Source organism: Seriola lalandi, unplaced genomic scaffold (assembly GCF_002814215.2).
Source record: "Seriola lalandi dorsalis isolate HSWRI2012SDOR001 ecotype SW California unplaced genomic scaffold, Sedor1 jcf7180002054795, whole genome shotgun sequence".
Lineage (NCBI taxonomy): Eukaryota > Metazoa > Chordata > Actinopteri > Carangiformes > Carangidae > Seriola > Seriola lalandi.
The window spans coordinates 3905427-3923862 of record NW_019525348.1 but is presented as its reverse complement, the minus strand read 5'-3'; the positions used below and the strand labels follow the sequence as shown (position 1 = coordinate 3923862).

General features: G+C 42.2%; 1 protein-coding gene across 1 annotated transcript in view; it reads left to right on the top strand.

The window, feature by feature from the left end:
* Nucleotides 1-355: 355 nt before the first annotated feature.
* adgra1b (adhesion G protein-coupled receptor A1b) overlaps nucleotides 356-18436 on the top strand; it is a 171096-nt gene continuing 153015 nt past the window's right edge. Inside the window, exons 1-2 of the mRNA XM_023425928.2 lie at nucleotides 356-1151; nucleotides 16956-17027. Coding sequence (XP_023281696.1) covers nucleotides 934-1151; nucleotides 16956-17027 — 290 coding nt within the window. The 5' untranslated portion in view covers nucleotides 356-933. The remainder of the gene's footprint in view (nucleotides 1152-16955; nucleotides 17028-18436) is intronic.

Below are 18436 nucleotides of genomic sequence, written 5' to 3'. Positions count from 1 at the left end.
AAACAAACAGCAACACTTTTCATCAGGTGGTGGAAACGTTTGTGTTTGAGAATTCATGCCTAACACACATGCTATGCACAGCTGCACATCCCAGACTGGGGCCCGGGGACCTCCAGGGACCCTTGGAGGTGGCACAGAGGGAAAAACTGTTTAAATTTCATTGTTATTCCAGCCAGCGATCACAGGAGATGAACAGTTGAAAGGAATACAAGGAAATTTGGACTCAGTTGTGATTTATTGATAGTCTATTAGATGTCAACAGATGGATGTCTGTGGTCCTCTCAGTTTGGGTTATGATGAGTTTAGGAGCCCACGCTGGAGCCTGTCAGGACTCAGCGGGGAGGGACTTTCTGGACACAAACATGCGCAACAAGTCCAAGGTCGTAAGAAGTGCATGATGAGATTGAATGACAACACGGCGTGCAGGAGCTCGGACAGGAGCGGGGTTTTAAAGTGGATCCTCAGGGACAACTTTTCACCACGAGCACTCGTTTGATTCACGCTGCTCCTCGGAGAAGGACGTGTCGCAGTAACATTTATTCGGACTTTGGAAGCGCGCCGCTGGAAGTTTTACCCTACGCACTTCACAGCACAGTACACAGTGTGGTGAGGAGGACTTCTTACTTGCAGAGAATGGCAAAGATGCAGCGATTCGCACCCATGAGGTTGAACTTAACTCCCGGTTTCAATCGCAGAAGTAGCGCCGAAAGTTTGCAGCTCCTGGGGGCGCAGCAGGTGAGCAGCGGGGCATGAGATCCGGACTGCAGCTCGAGCACAGGCTGTACTGTAATGTAACGGAAGGCGATGTGAAATGGTCCCGACTTGTCCCAGAAGCTGGGAGGACATAACTTGAGAGGAGCGTGTGTTTTTTTGTTTTGTTTTGTTTTGTTTTGTTTTGTTTTGTTTTTTTTGTTAAAAGAGTGTGAGTCCACCATGAGGGCGCTGAGTTTACTGTGCGTGGTCGTCGGGCTGTGGGGGTCCAGCCTGAGCAACAGAAACTGTCCCGACCTGATCGTTGACAGCTGTCACTGCTCGGCTGAGAGGTCCAAGGAGCTGAGCAGGCAGCACGTCCGAGTCAAAGTGGTGTGTGATGATGTGGACTTGATGGACACGCTGCAGCCCAGCTTCGTACCCAACAGAACGGTCTCCCTGTAAGTAGGTCTCAGTAACACTGACAACATCGTCCAGACACACAAAGTGTGTGTGTGTGTGTGTGTGGGGGGGGGGGCAACTTCAGGATAATTTGAGATTTTCACTCAGAACTGGACTGAAGAGGATATAATAATGGAAGTCCATAAATCATTTTATTCTCAAACCGAGATAGGCTACTTTCTGGTGGATGGAGTTTTTCTGGTGGGCCCTGAAGAGAGGTCTCTAAAGGGCCCCTGGAGATCCTTAAACCGCAGGTAGGGGACCTGAATTATGGGGCAGGAGCATAAAGTGCTATAAATTGATTCCACAAGGTTAAACAGCTCTGACACAGTCAATCAGTAAGTCTGTACTGCAGGATGAAATGAGTTTTAGAAGCATACCACACTTCAAAAATTAAATCAATCTTAGAAACATCTCCTTATATTGATACTGTCAAGGTTAAAATATCACAATAAACTCACTAAACTCAGCCCAGATGCACTTTTCTACAGTGATATATATACTGTGACCCAGCAGAGAGAAAAAGAAACATAATTCACACAAGATGACTTCAACTTAAAACTCATTATCAAGAAGTCACAGAATAAATAATACTAATATATGATAGATAAATAATAATGGATTGCAAGTATCAATCCACTTTTAATGCTACTGTCATGGGGTAACAAGAAGTTGTGCTCTACAGCCTTTTCAAAATAAAGCACCACTAAATAGATCCTCATTATACAATATAGATTATGTGGTTTTGATTTAGTCCCCTAGTTGATGATTAACCACTGGTAGATTAATCGATTCATCATGAAATTAATCAGCAATAACTTTTAGTAATTAATTCAGTATTTAGGTCAAAGCAAAAAACGCCAAATCATTTCTTGTTCCAGCCTCATGAATGTGAGAATTTACTGCTTTTTGCGTATAAATTTAAATGTAATATCTGTTAGTTAGAGGCTGTTCTCTGGATAAACTGACTTTTTGACATTTTTTCTCATCTTACAGATGAAATGATTGATCAATGAAATAATCTACAGATTTTTTTGATAATGAAAGTTATTATTATTACTCAGGTACTCTCATTGAGATCAAGATAAGACACACGACAAAACACAGCCAGTCACACACAAGCTCATACAAACAGCATCAGAAACGATCACACGCTAATCTAAAATGTTATCAGGAGTCACCTGGTTCTGATCTGCTCTCATAAACTGTAGTTTAACATTTGAGAAGAAATGTGAGTCTCCTACTGAGACATCCTCAGTAGGAAACATCATAGTGTGTAGTTCTCTTTGTTTCTAGTGATGAATATGATACTTATCTTCTGTAGTGAAAAATAAATATCATTATTTGCAGCCAGGCTGTTCATACTGTAAGATGATTGGCAGCGGCAGCTAGTCCTCGTAACTAACTGAATCACTGATTGAAATAATGGCAAAGAAAACTGTTCCTCATTGCGCTCTTGGACCCTTCACCCCACTTTTCACACCTGCTGTCCCAGTGTAAAGCCACATTCCAGCCTCACCTGTCTCACGTTGCTACACTTGCCACATCTGCCTAAATCTTTTGCCTTTCACCGCGCTCTTTAGGGATCTTATTTGCATTATATTCAAAGTTATTCAAACATAAATTTTGCACTTGGACAGGGACTTTGAGAAACCTTCTTTAGTATTCATCTGTGCCTCTCTCGTAGATGAAATAGCACTTCAAACACTCAAGGGGTTGATAACTTTCCCCACACGTTCCCTCTCTCTCTCTCTCTCTCTCTCTCTCTCTCTCTCTCTCTCTCTCTCTCAGCCCCCCCCCCACAGGTGCTCAGATTGACTACTAGATTAATAGATGGTTTTATTCTTGGAAACTTGAGGTCTGCTTTTAGAGTGTAAAAGCAAATACTAAATGTAAAGGCCCTTGACAAGTTACAGCCATCCACTCGTTCTGAACTACGCTGCTGTTGATTAATGGTAGCACTTTGCTTACTGCAATTTATTTGGAGTGGTGTTTGCTCCCGTGTAGGCAGGGGTGCTTTTGTTCCTTTAAGTGGAGAATGGTTAAAGGCTCTGTTTTGTTTTCAATGTGCGTCAAAGGAGGACTTATTTTGTAGCTGGCAGGTATTAATGAAGTTTGATATTTAAAGGGGTCTTACATAGATAAATATAATTAGGACTCTATGTTTTCCGTAAAAAAAAAAACCCCAAAAAACATAATGTAAGTGTGAAACTATGTGGATTCTCACAGGGAATGACACACCATCTGAAGTAGTGTGTTTGTGTGTTATGAGCAGACCAGTATAAATAAGCCTATTCCTCAGTCAGTCCTATTCCTTGGTGAACTAAATCCTACAGCCGAGTTCTCGCTGGCCAGGAAGCAGTTTTCCTGCGTTAGGAAATGTGACCTTTGTCAGGCTGAAGTGGCCTCCCTGCTCGCTCTTTTGTTTAGATGTGCTGTGCAAATAAACAGATATATCAAGGGAAGTATGCACATACCGATCTCCCCCCTGCAGACTGCCCAACAAATCTCCCAAATGTCTCCCCGCGTGCTCTCTTCATTTTCTCCTGATCTTACCTTCTGCGTAGCTCCTTGTAGAGCCATTTCCTCCGAGACAACTCAAGCACAGTGTGTCACGTCCAAGTATACTAACCCAGATCCAAATGCCACCTCTAATTAAAGACACAGATTGGATTTTGTCAATTTCCTTTTTGCCTTTTTATTATTGTATCTATGAAAGTAACTGAGGAAGAAACCCTACATTAAAGCAGCACCTTGCAAATCCCAATAAAAGCAACTTAAGAGGCAAATGAAAGAACAGAAACATAAAGAAGAGATGAAAATGAACTGTGTGCAGCACAATGGCCTCGATAAACACCTCTGCCTGTTTTCCTTATCGTCCGTGGGGGAGGGTTGAGGAGTTGAGGGGTTTGGAGCACGGTCTGACAGCTCTGTTGACCTTGGGACCTATCTGGTGTAATCGTTTCAACGCTGCCGAGCAGCAGAGGCACCGTCTCTCTGCAGAGGGTAGCAGCTGAGATTGTAGCCGACACCTGTCTCAGGCTGTGCTCTAACAGGAGGACGCTCTGCTCGTCCGGGGGAGAGGACAGACAGATTGTGGAGGAGACAAGGGGATAGAGTGAAGATGGGAGATAGACATGGAGAGGCAGTGAAAGAGCCACTGGAGGAGTAGAGGGAGTGACAGAGAGGATGCTGGGAAAGTGGGGATGGGAAGTGTTTGGTAAAACGTCACTTGAGAGCTGAGACTGAGGCTGATTTAGATGATGTGACTGCTGCAAACTGATTGTTTGGGTGGGGAGGTGCTTGTCGCACAGTCACAGCTGATTGTGACTGAGCCTCACAGTCTCCTCGCTGCTGGAAACTGCATGCTAAGAGCTGCACACTGTGAACTTACATAACTGAAAACTTATAAAGTTTGTACTACAACCGCTGCTGCTTCCCCTCTTGCTGAGCTGTTGTGTCGTAACCAGACCTGGGTCACACTGTATTTGCATATTATTCTGACTATTTATTCCTACCTGCTGAGTGGAGCTCAGTGTGTGGTTTTTTCTTTCCCACAGTTGTGTAAATGTTGCAGACCAGGACCTTTTTAAGAGTGCTATCCTGTGTTGCAGTCAAAACTTCACAGTTTAGGGTCACATTCACCACTCTTATGGTCTCATTGTTGGCCACAGGAGCTGAGATATCAAAATAAATCCAGCCCGTGCTTGGGCCACATGCTTGTTTTTTTCTGGCCCAGTATATGCCCAGTTCCACGCTCCAAATCTAGCCCATATACAGCATAATTGTAAGATGCCACGACCACAGCTGGACCATTTCTGGCGCACACTCCAAACATGTTCCGGCTGGTAGTCAATACCTGAGGATAACAGCAGGACTCTGCCCAGATGTGGAAATATATGGGCCAGACTAGGGCCAAAGTTGGGCCGGAAGTTTCATTTTGCTATCTGGGAAACCCCGCTGTACGCTCCCTGCCCAGCACAAAGTGACAGAAAGACGATTAGCTGTTTAACGAAGTGAAACGCTTAGTGGCTAAACAGAGCAATTCCAGTCAGGAGTTGGTTGGTGGAGGCCAAAAACAGAACTAAAAGAGAGTATTTGACTTAACTGAGACACAGCTCTTAGTGAATGCTGCTTCATATCGGCTGGGTTTGTAATGAGGAACCTATTTGCTAACAAATTTACAATACAGTATTTTCTTCAAAGCCGATGATATGTCAGCGTTTCTGCTTTCCTCAAGTAGCCAAAAGCAGTTACTGCAGTTCAAAACTTTAATAAATTTTCCATTTATCTGTCTTTTACATTAATGTTGAAGCTTTTGGTGATGATGAAACACATATGTTCATAGTTTCCATCTTTAAAGGTTACTCAGGTCGTGTTATATAAAAGATTGTCAACAAATATTTTTGATCATAGTTTTGAACACTGGAAGACATTGTTATTTTCCACTGTCCTGCAATAGTTTAAGAGAGTGAAAGCTTGTTGTCGGAATTCATTGAAGAACTTTATCTTAGTCTTTTCTTTATTCACCTAACTGTTGCAGCGCTGCGGGAGAGATCTAGTTCTTTCTGCCTTACTGTACTTTCGGATAATGATCTTCTTCTTCCTCTGGATTTGTGTACGTTCACTGATGGAACCCCACTAAGCTCCTCCAAAGCCTGGTTGTATCCCATTCCAGGGAAAGAAAACAAGGGCATTTGTTCTGTGCCGGAGTCAAATCTGGAGGTGTTTGGCTGTTCTGTGGGTCCTCATCCTCATCATCATCATCATCATCAACCTTTCAGAGGCAGACAGGAGGGGCTGTTTGTGGTGTCTAGAGGGAAGTGATCAGGACGAAGCTGTAGCCGACTCCAAACCACTACAAGAATATGTCAGTCATCGCACCAGTGTCGAGAAAGACCCATGAGACACCACAGGCTGTAAAATGGCTGTTGATTTTAAATAACTCCTCCGCTGTATTTGGACAGGCTGTGATATCACTCTATAGCATGATCAGGGCTCAGAGGTTCACATCGCTCTGAGTGCGGCCTCGTCAACAAACGTCAGAACACGCTTCATTTTCCCGTTTCTTTTTGCTAAAACGCCTTTCTGCATTCACTCGTCTTATTTTGAGTACAGCTATAAATATAATTCTGTATATTCTTTTCTCCCCTCCTCTCTTATTCACTTCCTCTCTCTTATTTTCCCTTGCTGGTATTCCTCGGGGGCTTTTTTTCCCGTCTGCCGAGGTGCTGTTTGTGCTCTACCCTCTTCAGAGTTCTGAGTACTTCTACATGAATATTTCATTGACATGCACACATAGCCCGTCCATATTCTCCTGTGCATTACCTCACTGACAAATGCTGCAAGCGCGCGCAGCGTCGAGGCATCCAGAGCGTAAAATGTCTTAAATGATATGTCACACAGATAACGTAGAGAGCCGGCTGTTAATCTAAAGAGACGTGACCAAAATGACCCTGATAAAATATGTTGCATCTAACATCTCACACTGTGGAGTGGAGGAGCCATGCCAGTCACTTTCTCTCTCTGACTCTCTGTTGGCTTCTCTTGCGCTTATCTCCACTGATATGGAAGATTTAAAAAAAAAAAGAAAAAAGAAAAGCAGAAAAAAAAAAAAAAGCAAAGGGTTCATCTTTAGATGAGTGCACTCTCCAATATCAGTCGTCTGAGCCCCAGAGGGAGTAATACTTTTAGATCCCTGGCACTTTCCCCTCTGCGATAGCTCAAGTCAAGAACAATTTGCCCTTGTGTTACCCGTGTGTTCAGGATCGGTGAGGTCAGGGCCGAGCTGTAACGTCGCTGCATGCTAGAAACTCCTTAATAAGTCGCCATTGATTAATGTCTTCACCAGTATTTTGTCAAGGTTTCTTCCAGGCTTCTGCGTATGTGCATCCATACATCACTCAGGAGATTGCGCAGGTCATCCGGCCTTCAGATCGGCTGTCTGAGAAAGCCCTGTAACCACCGTTCACGTGGCGTGCTTTAAAGAAGCAGCTGATCAGTTTGGCTTCAGACAATAATGATTCCATGATCTGGAGGTCATGACTGCCGGGGGAGAAGGAGTCTGTAAATTGTGCTATAGTCTTGAAAAACCAAGAATGTGTCGAAACGCAGACTTACCATCTAAAAATATTAGGTAAAGATAAATACAGCGTCTGCCAAGGATACTTCTCCGCTCTGATTTCCCTGCCTCCTCCCTGCACCGCTGAGTAAATACTAATGTTACTTAAAGGGTCATAAATTTGAGAGAGCAATGGAGGCCAACTTCGAAGCATGTTGTCTTTGCCTTGTTTTCTGACTCATTGTAAAACAAGGTGATTGAAACCCTGATGTGTGCTGCTTCTGTTCTCAGTGGGAAGCATATTAGCTCTCCTGCCTGTCTCACGGGAGCCTTGGCATGTCTTTATCAGCGCTGTGTGGTGTGTGTGACTGTCTGAGTGTGTGTGTGTGTGTGTGTGTGTGTGTGTGTGTACATGCACACCGTGTTTGAATCAAATCTTGAACCGTCTCGATGTGTGTCAGCCTGTATATTTTTCACTGGAAATCATCTCACCTCTTCCACATGTTTCTCAGCCAAACAGTCATTTAGAATAATGGTTGTTGCCAAAACATATACTCAGCTAGGCAACACATTGCATGTTAAACATCTACTGCCCATATCTTTGAAAAATTAATGATTAGATTTGAATTACTTTAACAAATTCAGGAACAGGGCTGGGGTTTGATGGCATTTTATTGAACTGGAATCCAATCAGATCCCTTATCAAATCCATTTAGATTTATCTTCCAACATTTGTGAGTCATTAAAGTTATAAATAACAGGAATCCAAGGATTCACTTGAGGCCTGTTATCACCATTTGTTGGCTGAGAAGGCGGTTCACTCTGACTCATTCACAACCTGTAGCTCCAATATTTTGAGATGAGCAGCATTAGATATGAAATGTTGATGTGACAATAAGCTAGCTAACTTTGTTTTCCTTTTCTTCCTGAGCTATGTTTCAAATAGTGGAAGAACCAACGCAGAGTTATAAGGTTGATAAAGTTAATATAAACAAAGATAAACAGGAGATTAGAGAAGTTAAAGTGACATAAACCATGATTCACTCAGCACTGCAAAAACAGTCGGCCGTGGATCGTACAGCTCTGCACGGCGTCTTCATCCTCACAGAAGATCTTTGGCCGACCACAGACACATTTCTGTTTGCATTCAGTGTCACTCTGCAAAACACACAGTGTGTATCCCTGAGGCCTGACAGTGTGAGTGTAACTTATTGACGCATTTCTTTTTTAATAAAAAATGTGCAAAGCCAATTTGAAAAAATTATTATTGTGCATTGTCAGGAGAGACTAAAATGTTTGGGGCCCTGAAGGGGAAAAGGGTCCCCGATGGCCCCGCATAGTGGCACATTTTGCAATTACAACTACAAGTCCCCTTGAACCTCCCATAAAGACATTATACAGTTCACTGCTACTGCCCCAAAACTGCCCCTGATGCCTGATAACGTGTGCTATAGCTAGTGTCTACCCATTGCCTGCATGTGAGTCGTTTAGGGGACATCCATCTGCAGGTTGGTGAGGAGCTGTTCTTCTGTAGGCTTCGATAGGCTTCTTTCCCTGGAGCCACCAGCAGTAGCGTGAATTGTGTCGCCTGCGTGCAAAATAAAAACAAAAGGGACCAAAAAACATTGCTCCATAAGGCGACTAGTGGTCAAAACTATACGGGGTACTTTTAACTAGTCAACAGCCAAAAATGTCATCATGTGATTTGAACAGGTTAGTCACAGAAATAATGTTAATTAGCTGCAGTGTTAGGCTTTCAAACACACCAGGAAAAGACCCAAACGCACAACTCAAACACAGTCAGGTTTTCCAAAAATCAGGTCTTTAATCCAAAACAAGTTCGGTACACAGCAGTCAGTCAGAAAAAGGCAACCAGATCAAAAATGGGTAGGCTGAGGCAGAGTAAAGTTCAGAAATAGGATTGAAAGACACTAGGAGACACAAACTAGAGGGTATAGGCTGGAACGCTCACAACTACAGGCAAAGACGAACTGGCAATGGGAGCAGGGAGCACAGGGACTAAATACACAAGGGAAGCAGGGAAAGTGAGGCACAGGTGAAACACATCAGGGCGGGGCAGACAATCACAAAGGCGGGAAGCACACAAGGGCAGGAGGTGGATCTGAAACGAGAGGAGAGTTAGACACCAAAATAAAACAGGAAACAGAAATGAAAAAGTGAGAAAAAAACTTAAAACATGACCTAGTGCCAAGTTGGAGACATGACATGCAGCAGATAGAATCTGCTTCCAGTGATGCTGGTAATTCAATGAGGGAATGCAAGAGTCAGCATGTGCTGAACATAAGAAGCCTGCTAACATTATGTTAATGCACTCTGCATTGCCCTTTGATTGTAGGGAAGAGTGAGGAGATAAAAGGTTTGATAAGAGAATCATTACTGTTGGATCTTTAAAAATCTGGGTATTTTGCAGACTGCAGACTCTATTCAAACCCTATTCAGGACTAGAATTCCAATAAGCCCAGTTGTTTCCTGTCAGGAGGATGTGACAATGTGAAATGCAGTGTAGGTCAGTACAGCCTCCAATCGTCTCAGCAATAATCTCTTTTATTGATGACTAAAGATTTTTCCATGATTGAATACTATCTAATAATAAATCATGTGGTCTTATCTTCAGTGCCTAAATCTTAAATCCTTAAAATTTCAAAAGTTTTTTGAAAACACATGTTGTACATTTTCTTCACAGTGTAGTCTCTGTCATGCAGGAACCATATGAAGCTCTGTTCGTACGTACATCTGTAGGTAACCCCCACAGCAATGTCTCTTTCCCATCCAAGGTCAATGTTAGTAGATATGAAATATGTTATTTTGGTTAGCTCCGTCTAGTAACTCGATCTTCTAAAATAACAAAGCGTTTGGCTGCATGAGGAGAAGTGGCCAGAAACCTCGAGGCCAGTGGATCCACATGTTTGTAATAGTTCACATTGTGATCTTTACTCCACTTGGTCCTCGGGACTGGTGTGTTGGAGGGCATCTGCTGAAGCTATTTTTGTTTCCCTTCTCCTATAATAATATAGTTGGATGTCTCTGGTGCATGGCAGCCCGGCTACACTGTGACTTTTCAGCTGGACCTCACAGAAATATCCCAGCTGTGGCGTGGAGGGAGAACGAAAGCCAGAGCTCCTGTTATAGGGAAGAGCTGATATGAATCTCGCTCGCTGTGTTTAATCACGCTGATTGTTGCCTCAACAGCCTGAGGACTGAATCAAACTGTCACTTTGAAATTATTAGATTCAGGGCTGCAGCTATAAATTATTTTTTATTATTGATGAACTTCTTGATTACTGTGTCGCTGAAGTGTCAGAAAATAATGAAAAATCCTCATCACAAGAGACTAAGGTCAAATTACGTACAAACATAAAATGTTAAGTTTTTTTTTTTTTACTTGAACTTAAATGATAATCGATAATCAAAATACTCTCAAATTAATTTTCTGTTGATTGAAAAATAGTTTTAGCTGTAATAAGATATTTCTCAGGTTTTTCAGACAAAAAATGAAAAAACAGTTACATTCATGTTAAGTTTGACTTTTGAAAAATGCTTATTGAATATTATTGGAAGCAAAATGAACAAGTAATACAGCAATTCAATTATCAGTCTCTTTCAGAACTTCAACCTTGCAATTTTGGAGCTCACAAAATGCCAAATTCACAGGGAAAACGCTCTCTGCCATATGACAGAATTGCAAAAGTGCAACATTAACTAGATATAATACACACGTCTGGCTATGGCTGGCGTAGGAGCAGAGTAAGCAATGACATAGACCATTTGCTGCAGCCCACAGAGACAATAGTGAATCCGTGCTCTCCTCCCTCATTGAAAGCAGCTTATCCGCAGAGAACATAATTGATAATGTAAATAGAGAGTTGGACGGTGGCTCCAGAAGTTTGTCATGGGCTGTTTACATAATGTTCAATTCTGTTTTTCCTGTGATTTCCTGGACGTTACGCAGAGGCCTGAGATCGGCATGCAGGGGTCGGCAAGCAGACGCGCACACACACAGGCATAAACACTCACACACACGCACAGGGAGCATAGAACAGCACAGGACACGCTTGAGTTTGCACAAACAGAGGCTGCCTGTCCCTGAGTGGGGCATCCGTCCGCAGAGGGAGGTGTAGCGTTCTGGGGAACAGAAGAGACATGGGACAAAACACAGCGACAGCTTTGGTATCCCATGATCTCAGTGTTGACTACCGTCACTTCATCACTCCATCCGTACGTGGCTTTAAAAGGAGCTGCTGCTGTTTTTCCAGAACTTGACGTGGGGGTGTTTAGAGTGAGGCCCTGGAAATAAAAGAATAAATCGCACTTGGTCACTGAAACTGAAACTATTATGAGGGCTTTGGTTATTTGTCAATAAATCTGTGTGTGAAATATTGTGAAATTGACCCACTCAGTCTCTCACCACGTCCGGCTGACTCCATGCTGGCTTATGTATATCTGCTGCAGTTTTCTGCTCTCAGACAGCTTTGTGTCAAAATGAATCCAATCTGACAGAAACCCAGTAGAATATTGATGTCTGGATCAACAGCAACAATAAAAATCCATATGAATTGTTGCTTACTCACTTTTGCCTACCTAAATGAATGCCTGCAAATCTTATAGTCCATTCCCACACAGCTTAGATTCTCTGAATGATTTGTGGGAAAAGAGAGTAGTATTAAGCAGTAGTAAGTATTTTTGCACTCTGAATTATACAAGCTCCCACCTGTTTAGTTAATTGTCTGCTTAACCCCGCCCCTGAGGAGCGACTGTCGTGGCAGGCCTATCAAGCTACATTCGGCTCTAATAGGTAAAGAGTCTATTATATGTCTCTTGTACTGGCTGTGCTGATTTAGTCTGGCACCTGTACTCCACTCTATTCAATTCTGACTGATTCTCCCCCGTTTGGGAGAGGCCCAAATGTAAATACAATCTTGGATGTTGACATGAATTTGCTGACACAAGTTTGTGTCCATCCTGGCCGTTTGCTGAGAGGGAACTTCCTGTCTTCGTTCCTGCTTTTCCTGCCAAGACAACTGTTATCACTCTGGGGAGAGATGGGTACTTTCCCCAAAGAATATGCATAAGCAAGCTTGTTGTATTAAGAAACCAAATATACTGGCACAAATGCAAAATGTAGTGTTTTCACAAATGTTGTTACTGTTGTTAGTTATGTCCAGAAAAATACATCATTTTCAAACATTCTTGTGTCCTAATTGACTAAATGTTTAGTTCTTTTTTTTGCATGTCTGTTTTGTGCAGTGTGTGAGTCTCCACCATGATATTTTCAGTGTACACACTTCCGCTCTGCTCCCTAGCAGTTTGGCAAAGCAATTTGCCTGTTCAGCACAATGCATTGTGGGATCCCACTGCTTAATCCTAGGGTTAAAATTGAGCATACGTTCCCTGCAGCCATAACAAGCGCTCTGTCGTCACAGAGGAGCGGTGACACATCCCAATTACCCCTCTCTCTCTAAACCCGGCCAATCACTCCCAGAACCCACCTTGTTAAAAGAAGATGGGAGGGTGATGGTGGAAAATGACCTTGTGTGAGTGTGTGTGCGCGCTTGTGTGTGTGTGTGTGTGTGCCCACGTGTGTGTGTGTGTGCGTGTGTGTGTGTGTGTGTGGTCATATGCTGACAGGAGATGTGCAAAATCACACATGCAAAGAAGAGCTCTAGCCAGCAGATCACATGCACATATCCTCAGCGTCACAGAGACAGAGCAGCCCTGCAGTGGATGATTTAAGAGCTGGCTGGAGAAATCAATATTTTAGCAGATATGAAATCCAGAGACGCTGTCCAAGGTGTGTTTAAAATGATGTGAATCTGGGCTTTAGAATAAGCGAAATATAAATCATTAGCCGCTCGCACGATTGCACCGTGGCTTACTGCTCTGTATAAAATTGTGTGTGTGTGTGTGAGGAGAGGGAAAGCAAGATTTTAGATGTTTATATTGAACTTTTTAGCAACAAAATTAAGAAGAGTAGTTTTTGACTTCAACTAAATTGGCTATCAGGAGTTCAATATGTGTAAATTACAAATTTTCAGTGTCTTTTCCCCTTCAAGTAACATCAAGTAATCCTACTGCCACTACTACTATTTTCAGCTTTTATGACATAAAAAACAGAAGCTATTTTGAACCAAACCTTCAGTAAATTCTTAAAGCCCCAGAAAAGCAGGTTTCATATCTGAGGTATATATATATATATATATATATATATCCATGAATATCACGTCAGCAACAATCATTGTCCATTTGTCCACTCAGACCAGTGCAACAAGGGCTAAACACAACATTGACTCACTGATTATCACCTTATGAAAATATAATGTATTAGCAGCATATGCTATTTTACACATCCAGCAGACAGAGAGCAACATTAGCATTCATTTCAAGTAGTTTTTCTAGCCACACCATGAATGCAATAGTACAATATTCATTCTCCTTTTAGCTCTGTTTTTGCCTCTACCATCTCCTGAGGCAAACATCTGGCTCTTTAATTCCTAAAAGTTTGTTAGCTAGTTGTTAACTTTCTCTATGTGCAGTTTGATGCTGACAAAACAACATGTTAAAAGGAGTCAATGCTTTAAAAATCTGAAACTGCAGTCAGATGATCTGTGGGTTTGTAACTATGAGCGACCCTTCTCACATTACTTAGAGTCAACTGGTCCATTGTTGATATAGAAATATTAATTAGTGCAGCTTCAAAGTTTGAAAAAAGGTATTATTTATTAAGGCTTCAGGGGTTTCCCCTGATGTCTGTAAGTCTGTGAGTCGGTCGTTAGTGTTGTTTGATTAGATTTAATTGACAGGGGGTTGACAATGTGAGAAACAACCACACAACTGTCATCATATTTTGACTGAAAAAAACATCCAAATACTGATTGGAGCACAGCAGTATGTGACATCATCTATTTCCAACTGAGCCACTTTAAACCTGTGAGATTAGCGTAGACAAAACACCACAGACAGAAATCTGCCATGTGGAATAAAAACATCTGTTCTAACTCCGGTGGAAAATATTGTGTTCATTACCTCATCACCCACGGTGAGAGGCTGATTTAGAAAATATATCTTAGGGCTTTTGAACTAAGGGCGTTTTTAATTGTTTGAAATAATCTACACATGAAAATGGGCTTTCACTTTCCTTTAACCAGACAAAACATTTCTGGTGTACTGCACTACCTGTACTGTCCTGTTCTATGACTATGTTTCTAACAGTGACTGGTACACCTCAGTATGGTGAGGTTATCCTGAACAAACATAGAAGAAGTTATAAACTGGGTTGATCAGCAGATTTGATCCCATGTCTGAAATGTCTGAAAGGTAGTGGGTAACACAGGCCCAATATAACACTGGACTGTACTGTATGTACTGTGGTGTACGTGTGTTTTAGTGTTGTTACGCTCCTGTTGACCTAACATTTTGTCATCCTCATTTACAAGGTTAACGTTTTGTGTAGAATTTAAGCTGGGGTCAAGTTACAGGTTACAGGATATTTAAATCGTTCATCTATGTTTTTTAATATGGTTATTGCAATCAGATAATGCATACGTTATTTGTAAACTAGGTGCCTTTTTGAAGAATGTGCTTACTTTGTTTAAGCAACATTTGTTGTCCCTTAGCTATGCTACAGTATGTGCCACATGTTTTTGTCATTAGTGTATGTCTTGTTTGTGCTCTCTACCATGTGATCATTGTCTTGAGTAATAAATTAATTAAATAAATGAAATGAAATAAAAAGTAAAATTAGAAAAAGTACAGTACTGACGATTTAGGTAGTAGGGATTAGGGAATACAGACCTGGCAATCTGTATGCATTTTGACATCAAATAGTTGAGTTAAATTGTGCACATGCAGTACTCAAATCCAACAGCAGGTGGCAGGGTCTAGTCTGCTGGGCAAAAGAAGAAGAGTTCGACCAATCACAGCGCTGGGTTGAGTTCCTCAAATGTCAAGCGGGAAAAATGTATTAAAGTCAATCATTTCAACACAGTTTTACAGCTCTTCACTCCGTCTGGCTGTTGCCTCAGGTGAGGGCGGTGCTTTAATTCTCCTGCAAAGGTAAACAGGCTGCTGTCAAAATATTCAACGTTGATAACGTTAGCCTAGCGTTACGTAATTTGCAAACTAGCTAGCTACCAAACATTTAAATTGGCAAAGTAAGGTTAAGTTCGTCCATGTGTCGCTGGTCGTTAAATGTGACTTTTTCTTGTACTGTGCCACAGAAATAATGTAACGCAGAAAGTTAACAGGAAGTGTATGTGCACGCGTACGTATGCATTCGCGCACCCGCCCTGCAGTTTAAATAAAGATGAGGACAGGACACTGACAGGGAGAGACTGACAGTGTTTTACGTCACAACATAAGTTTCTGTACCTGAAAATTAAAACATGTCACAGTAAACAAAATAAGTAAAAAAAAAAAAAAAAAAAATTAAATAATTGAATGAAATTCACTTATGTTTGTCAGTTTATACAAGCACACCTATCAGTTAATCAAATATCAATTATGAAATCAGTGGTTTTAAGCAGGTGGCTTTTACTTTATATTATAATATAGCCCTCTGCATTGTAAGTGATATTTTAGTAAAACATGGTCAAAAGGTTCCAAAGCTTGAGGTGAATGTTTGTAAAAATGCTCCCAGTAAGTCAAACACCAGGGCTTCAGCCTCCTCTAAACTGATGTCACGTTGTTCACAAATGGCCACAAACAACTGACTATTAAATATGTCGTTTCGTTAGAGTTCTTCTCAAGAATATATGATTGTATGTTTTCTTCATTGCTGATTCATATGTTGAATAACTTGATGATATGTTGGCAGGTAGGGAAATGACTGTGTGCAAAGCAAAGTGGTGTGGAAGCATGTCAACTAAGCTTTACACTATTATGGTACTGAAAATATTTTCCCAAGGTTGTGACATCTGTGAATAAATACTATCAACAGAAAGACCTCACAAGCATAGTAATATAGGTTTAGGTGTGTTTGTGTTTATGTGACTGTATTCTTGTCTGTGCTTTCACTCTGTTGTGCTAAGGTTTGAGGGAAAGCTCAGGGCCCAATGTGCAGAATAATATGACAAGATTTTGTGAGTGTGTGTTTGTGCCTACCAGTAATACACTCTGCGGGACGTCCTGTCCAGGCACCACTTTTCTCTCCTTGCCAGAGAAATGCATGACTTGAAGAACATATAATTCCTAATTTCGCTGTTCAGTTCAGACATAATTCATCCGAAAAAAAAAAAAAGAAACGTAGTGAAGACACTGAAATAATCAGATGAAGGCGCTGCATTGCCTCTGAATATTAATTAATCACTTAAAGATCCCTGTGGTGCCTTTCATTGATTTGTTTACTGTTTTAATGTGAGCAATGAATGACTGAATTGTGCTGAGCTGGCATTTCTTTAAGCTTTTCTATTAGGCTGATGTTTTGACATGGAGGAGTGGAGGATGGGGGGGTGGTGGCTTGGATCATTACCTATCTTAACCACAAACGCCATAAACAAGACAGAAACGTGGCCGGGATGAGTAATTTACAGCCGCAATCTCATCAGAGATAAATCCTTATCTCTTGCAAACATATTGACAGTCAGAGGATAAACAATTTATCAGCCATTTGAATAAGTAATTTCCTGCAGCTTTATTTTTGTGATATTTACAAATGTACCTCCCTTCACTCATTCTGTATGCTCACCTCGTCTTCTCTCTCTCTCTCATATCTTTTGCTCCTAAACAGAAACCTGAGTAACAACAAGATCTCCTTGCTGAGGAATGGCTCCTTCTATGGCTTGGCTGCCCTGGAAAAACTGTGAGTACTTAAATCAAGCTCTCTTAACTGTTTTGTCCTCCCCAGAGTCTTAATAGCTGTCATCACAGGAGTGGTATTGCTTTATAGCGAGGGGAAAAGGCACCGGGGGACATAACGGGAATTAGGAGATCCTTGTCGGGGTTTACCCTGCAGGAGTCTTGCCAGTGGTTTTCACCTTTCAGCCCTCACGCTTAACCTCAATTGCCACAGTAAATGTCTTAAAAGGGATAATATATGGCATCATATAAAGGCCTAATGCAGAGCAAGATCAGGGAGTCGAGTCCATGTTGATGATTCTCACAATATATGCAATGTCCCAGAGGGCTGCTATGCATGCAGCTTGATGATGAGCTCTATGATGGCCTCCCCGGCTCTTCCAGCCTGCCCTTTCGAGTCAACTATTGATTGCGCACAGCCCAGTGATCACTGGTTTTCTACCTGATGGTGACACTGACATTGGCTGAGGATGAGGAAATCAGAGAGGGGCTGAAATCACTTGAGGAGGATGGCTGGATAACTCTCCCTTTCAGTCAATCATCCTCAGACGTATGCACGCGCTCTCTCGCTCACACATGAAGGCACACATATCAATCACGCACACACACACGCAAGCTACATCAGTGACTGCTTTGAATATTATCGCAGTCAGTTTGGCCCCTGTCTCCCTGACTGCTTGACAGTTAAATTAAGATTGGAATAATGTCAGTGGAATAATTCTGCCCCCTCCTCATCTCCTTTTTGGGTGGCTGTGTCACCGGTCGACTTGCAGGATGATGTCACCTGTCTCCCCGGGCCTTATTAGTGCCATTAAACCTTTCTACCCTCATCCCTCCAGCTCCACCAGAGTGATGGAGAGATGATTGCGAGACTTTTAAGGACACTCAGCCAGGGGTTCATTACGGCTGACCTCTTAGAGCAGCAGTTTGCGTGCCCTATCCCTTCCCTTCACCTCACGCTCTGGGTACAGCCCGTCCATTCGTCCTGCCACATGTAGCATTTGGCAGAGATATGTCTGTCGCTAGCAGTTGACGCCAAGCCAGGTAGCCTAGTGAGTTGAAAGTGGCGGCCAGCTGTTCTCTCGTCTGGCCCGGCCGACTGACTGCCTGGCTGCACGGCTGGCTGACTGACTGGATCTGTGGGTTGTGGTGAAGTGGCAGCTGATTGACAAGCCTAATAACGCATGTGTATGTGTTTGCACCACTCCTGCTGCAGCTGTGGACTCAATGTACCTCAACAAACAGACCTTTTGGGACAGGAATGGAAACATGGTGACCCCAGAGCCCAAAGTTTGTTTTTGGTGTATGAAATGGAATTTTCATTAAAGAGTTATTTTATCCAAATTACACAACACATTTTCTTATTCACCACTGCTGGGATCTAACCATGCAGATAATTTTGCAGATAATTTG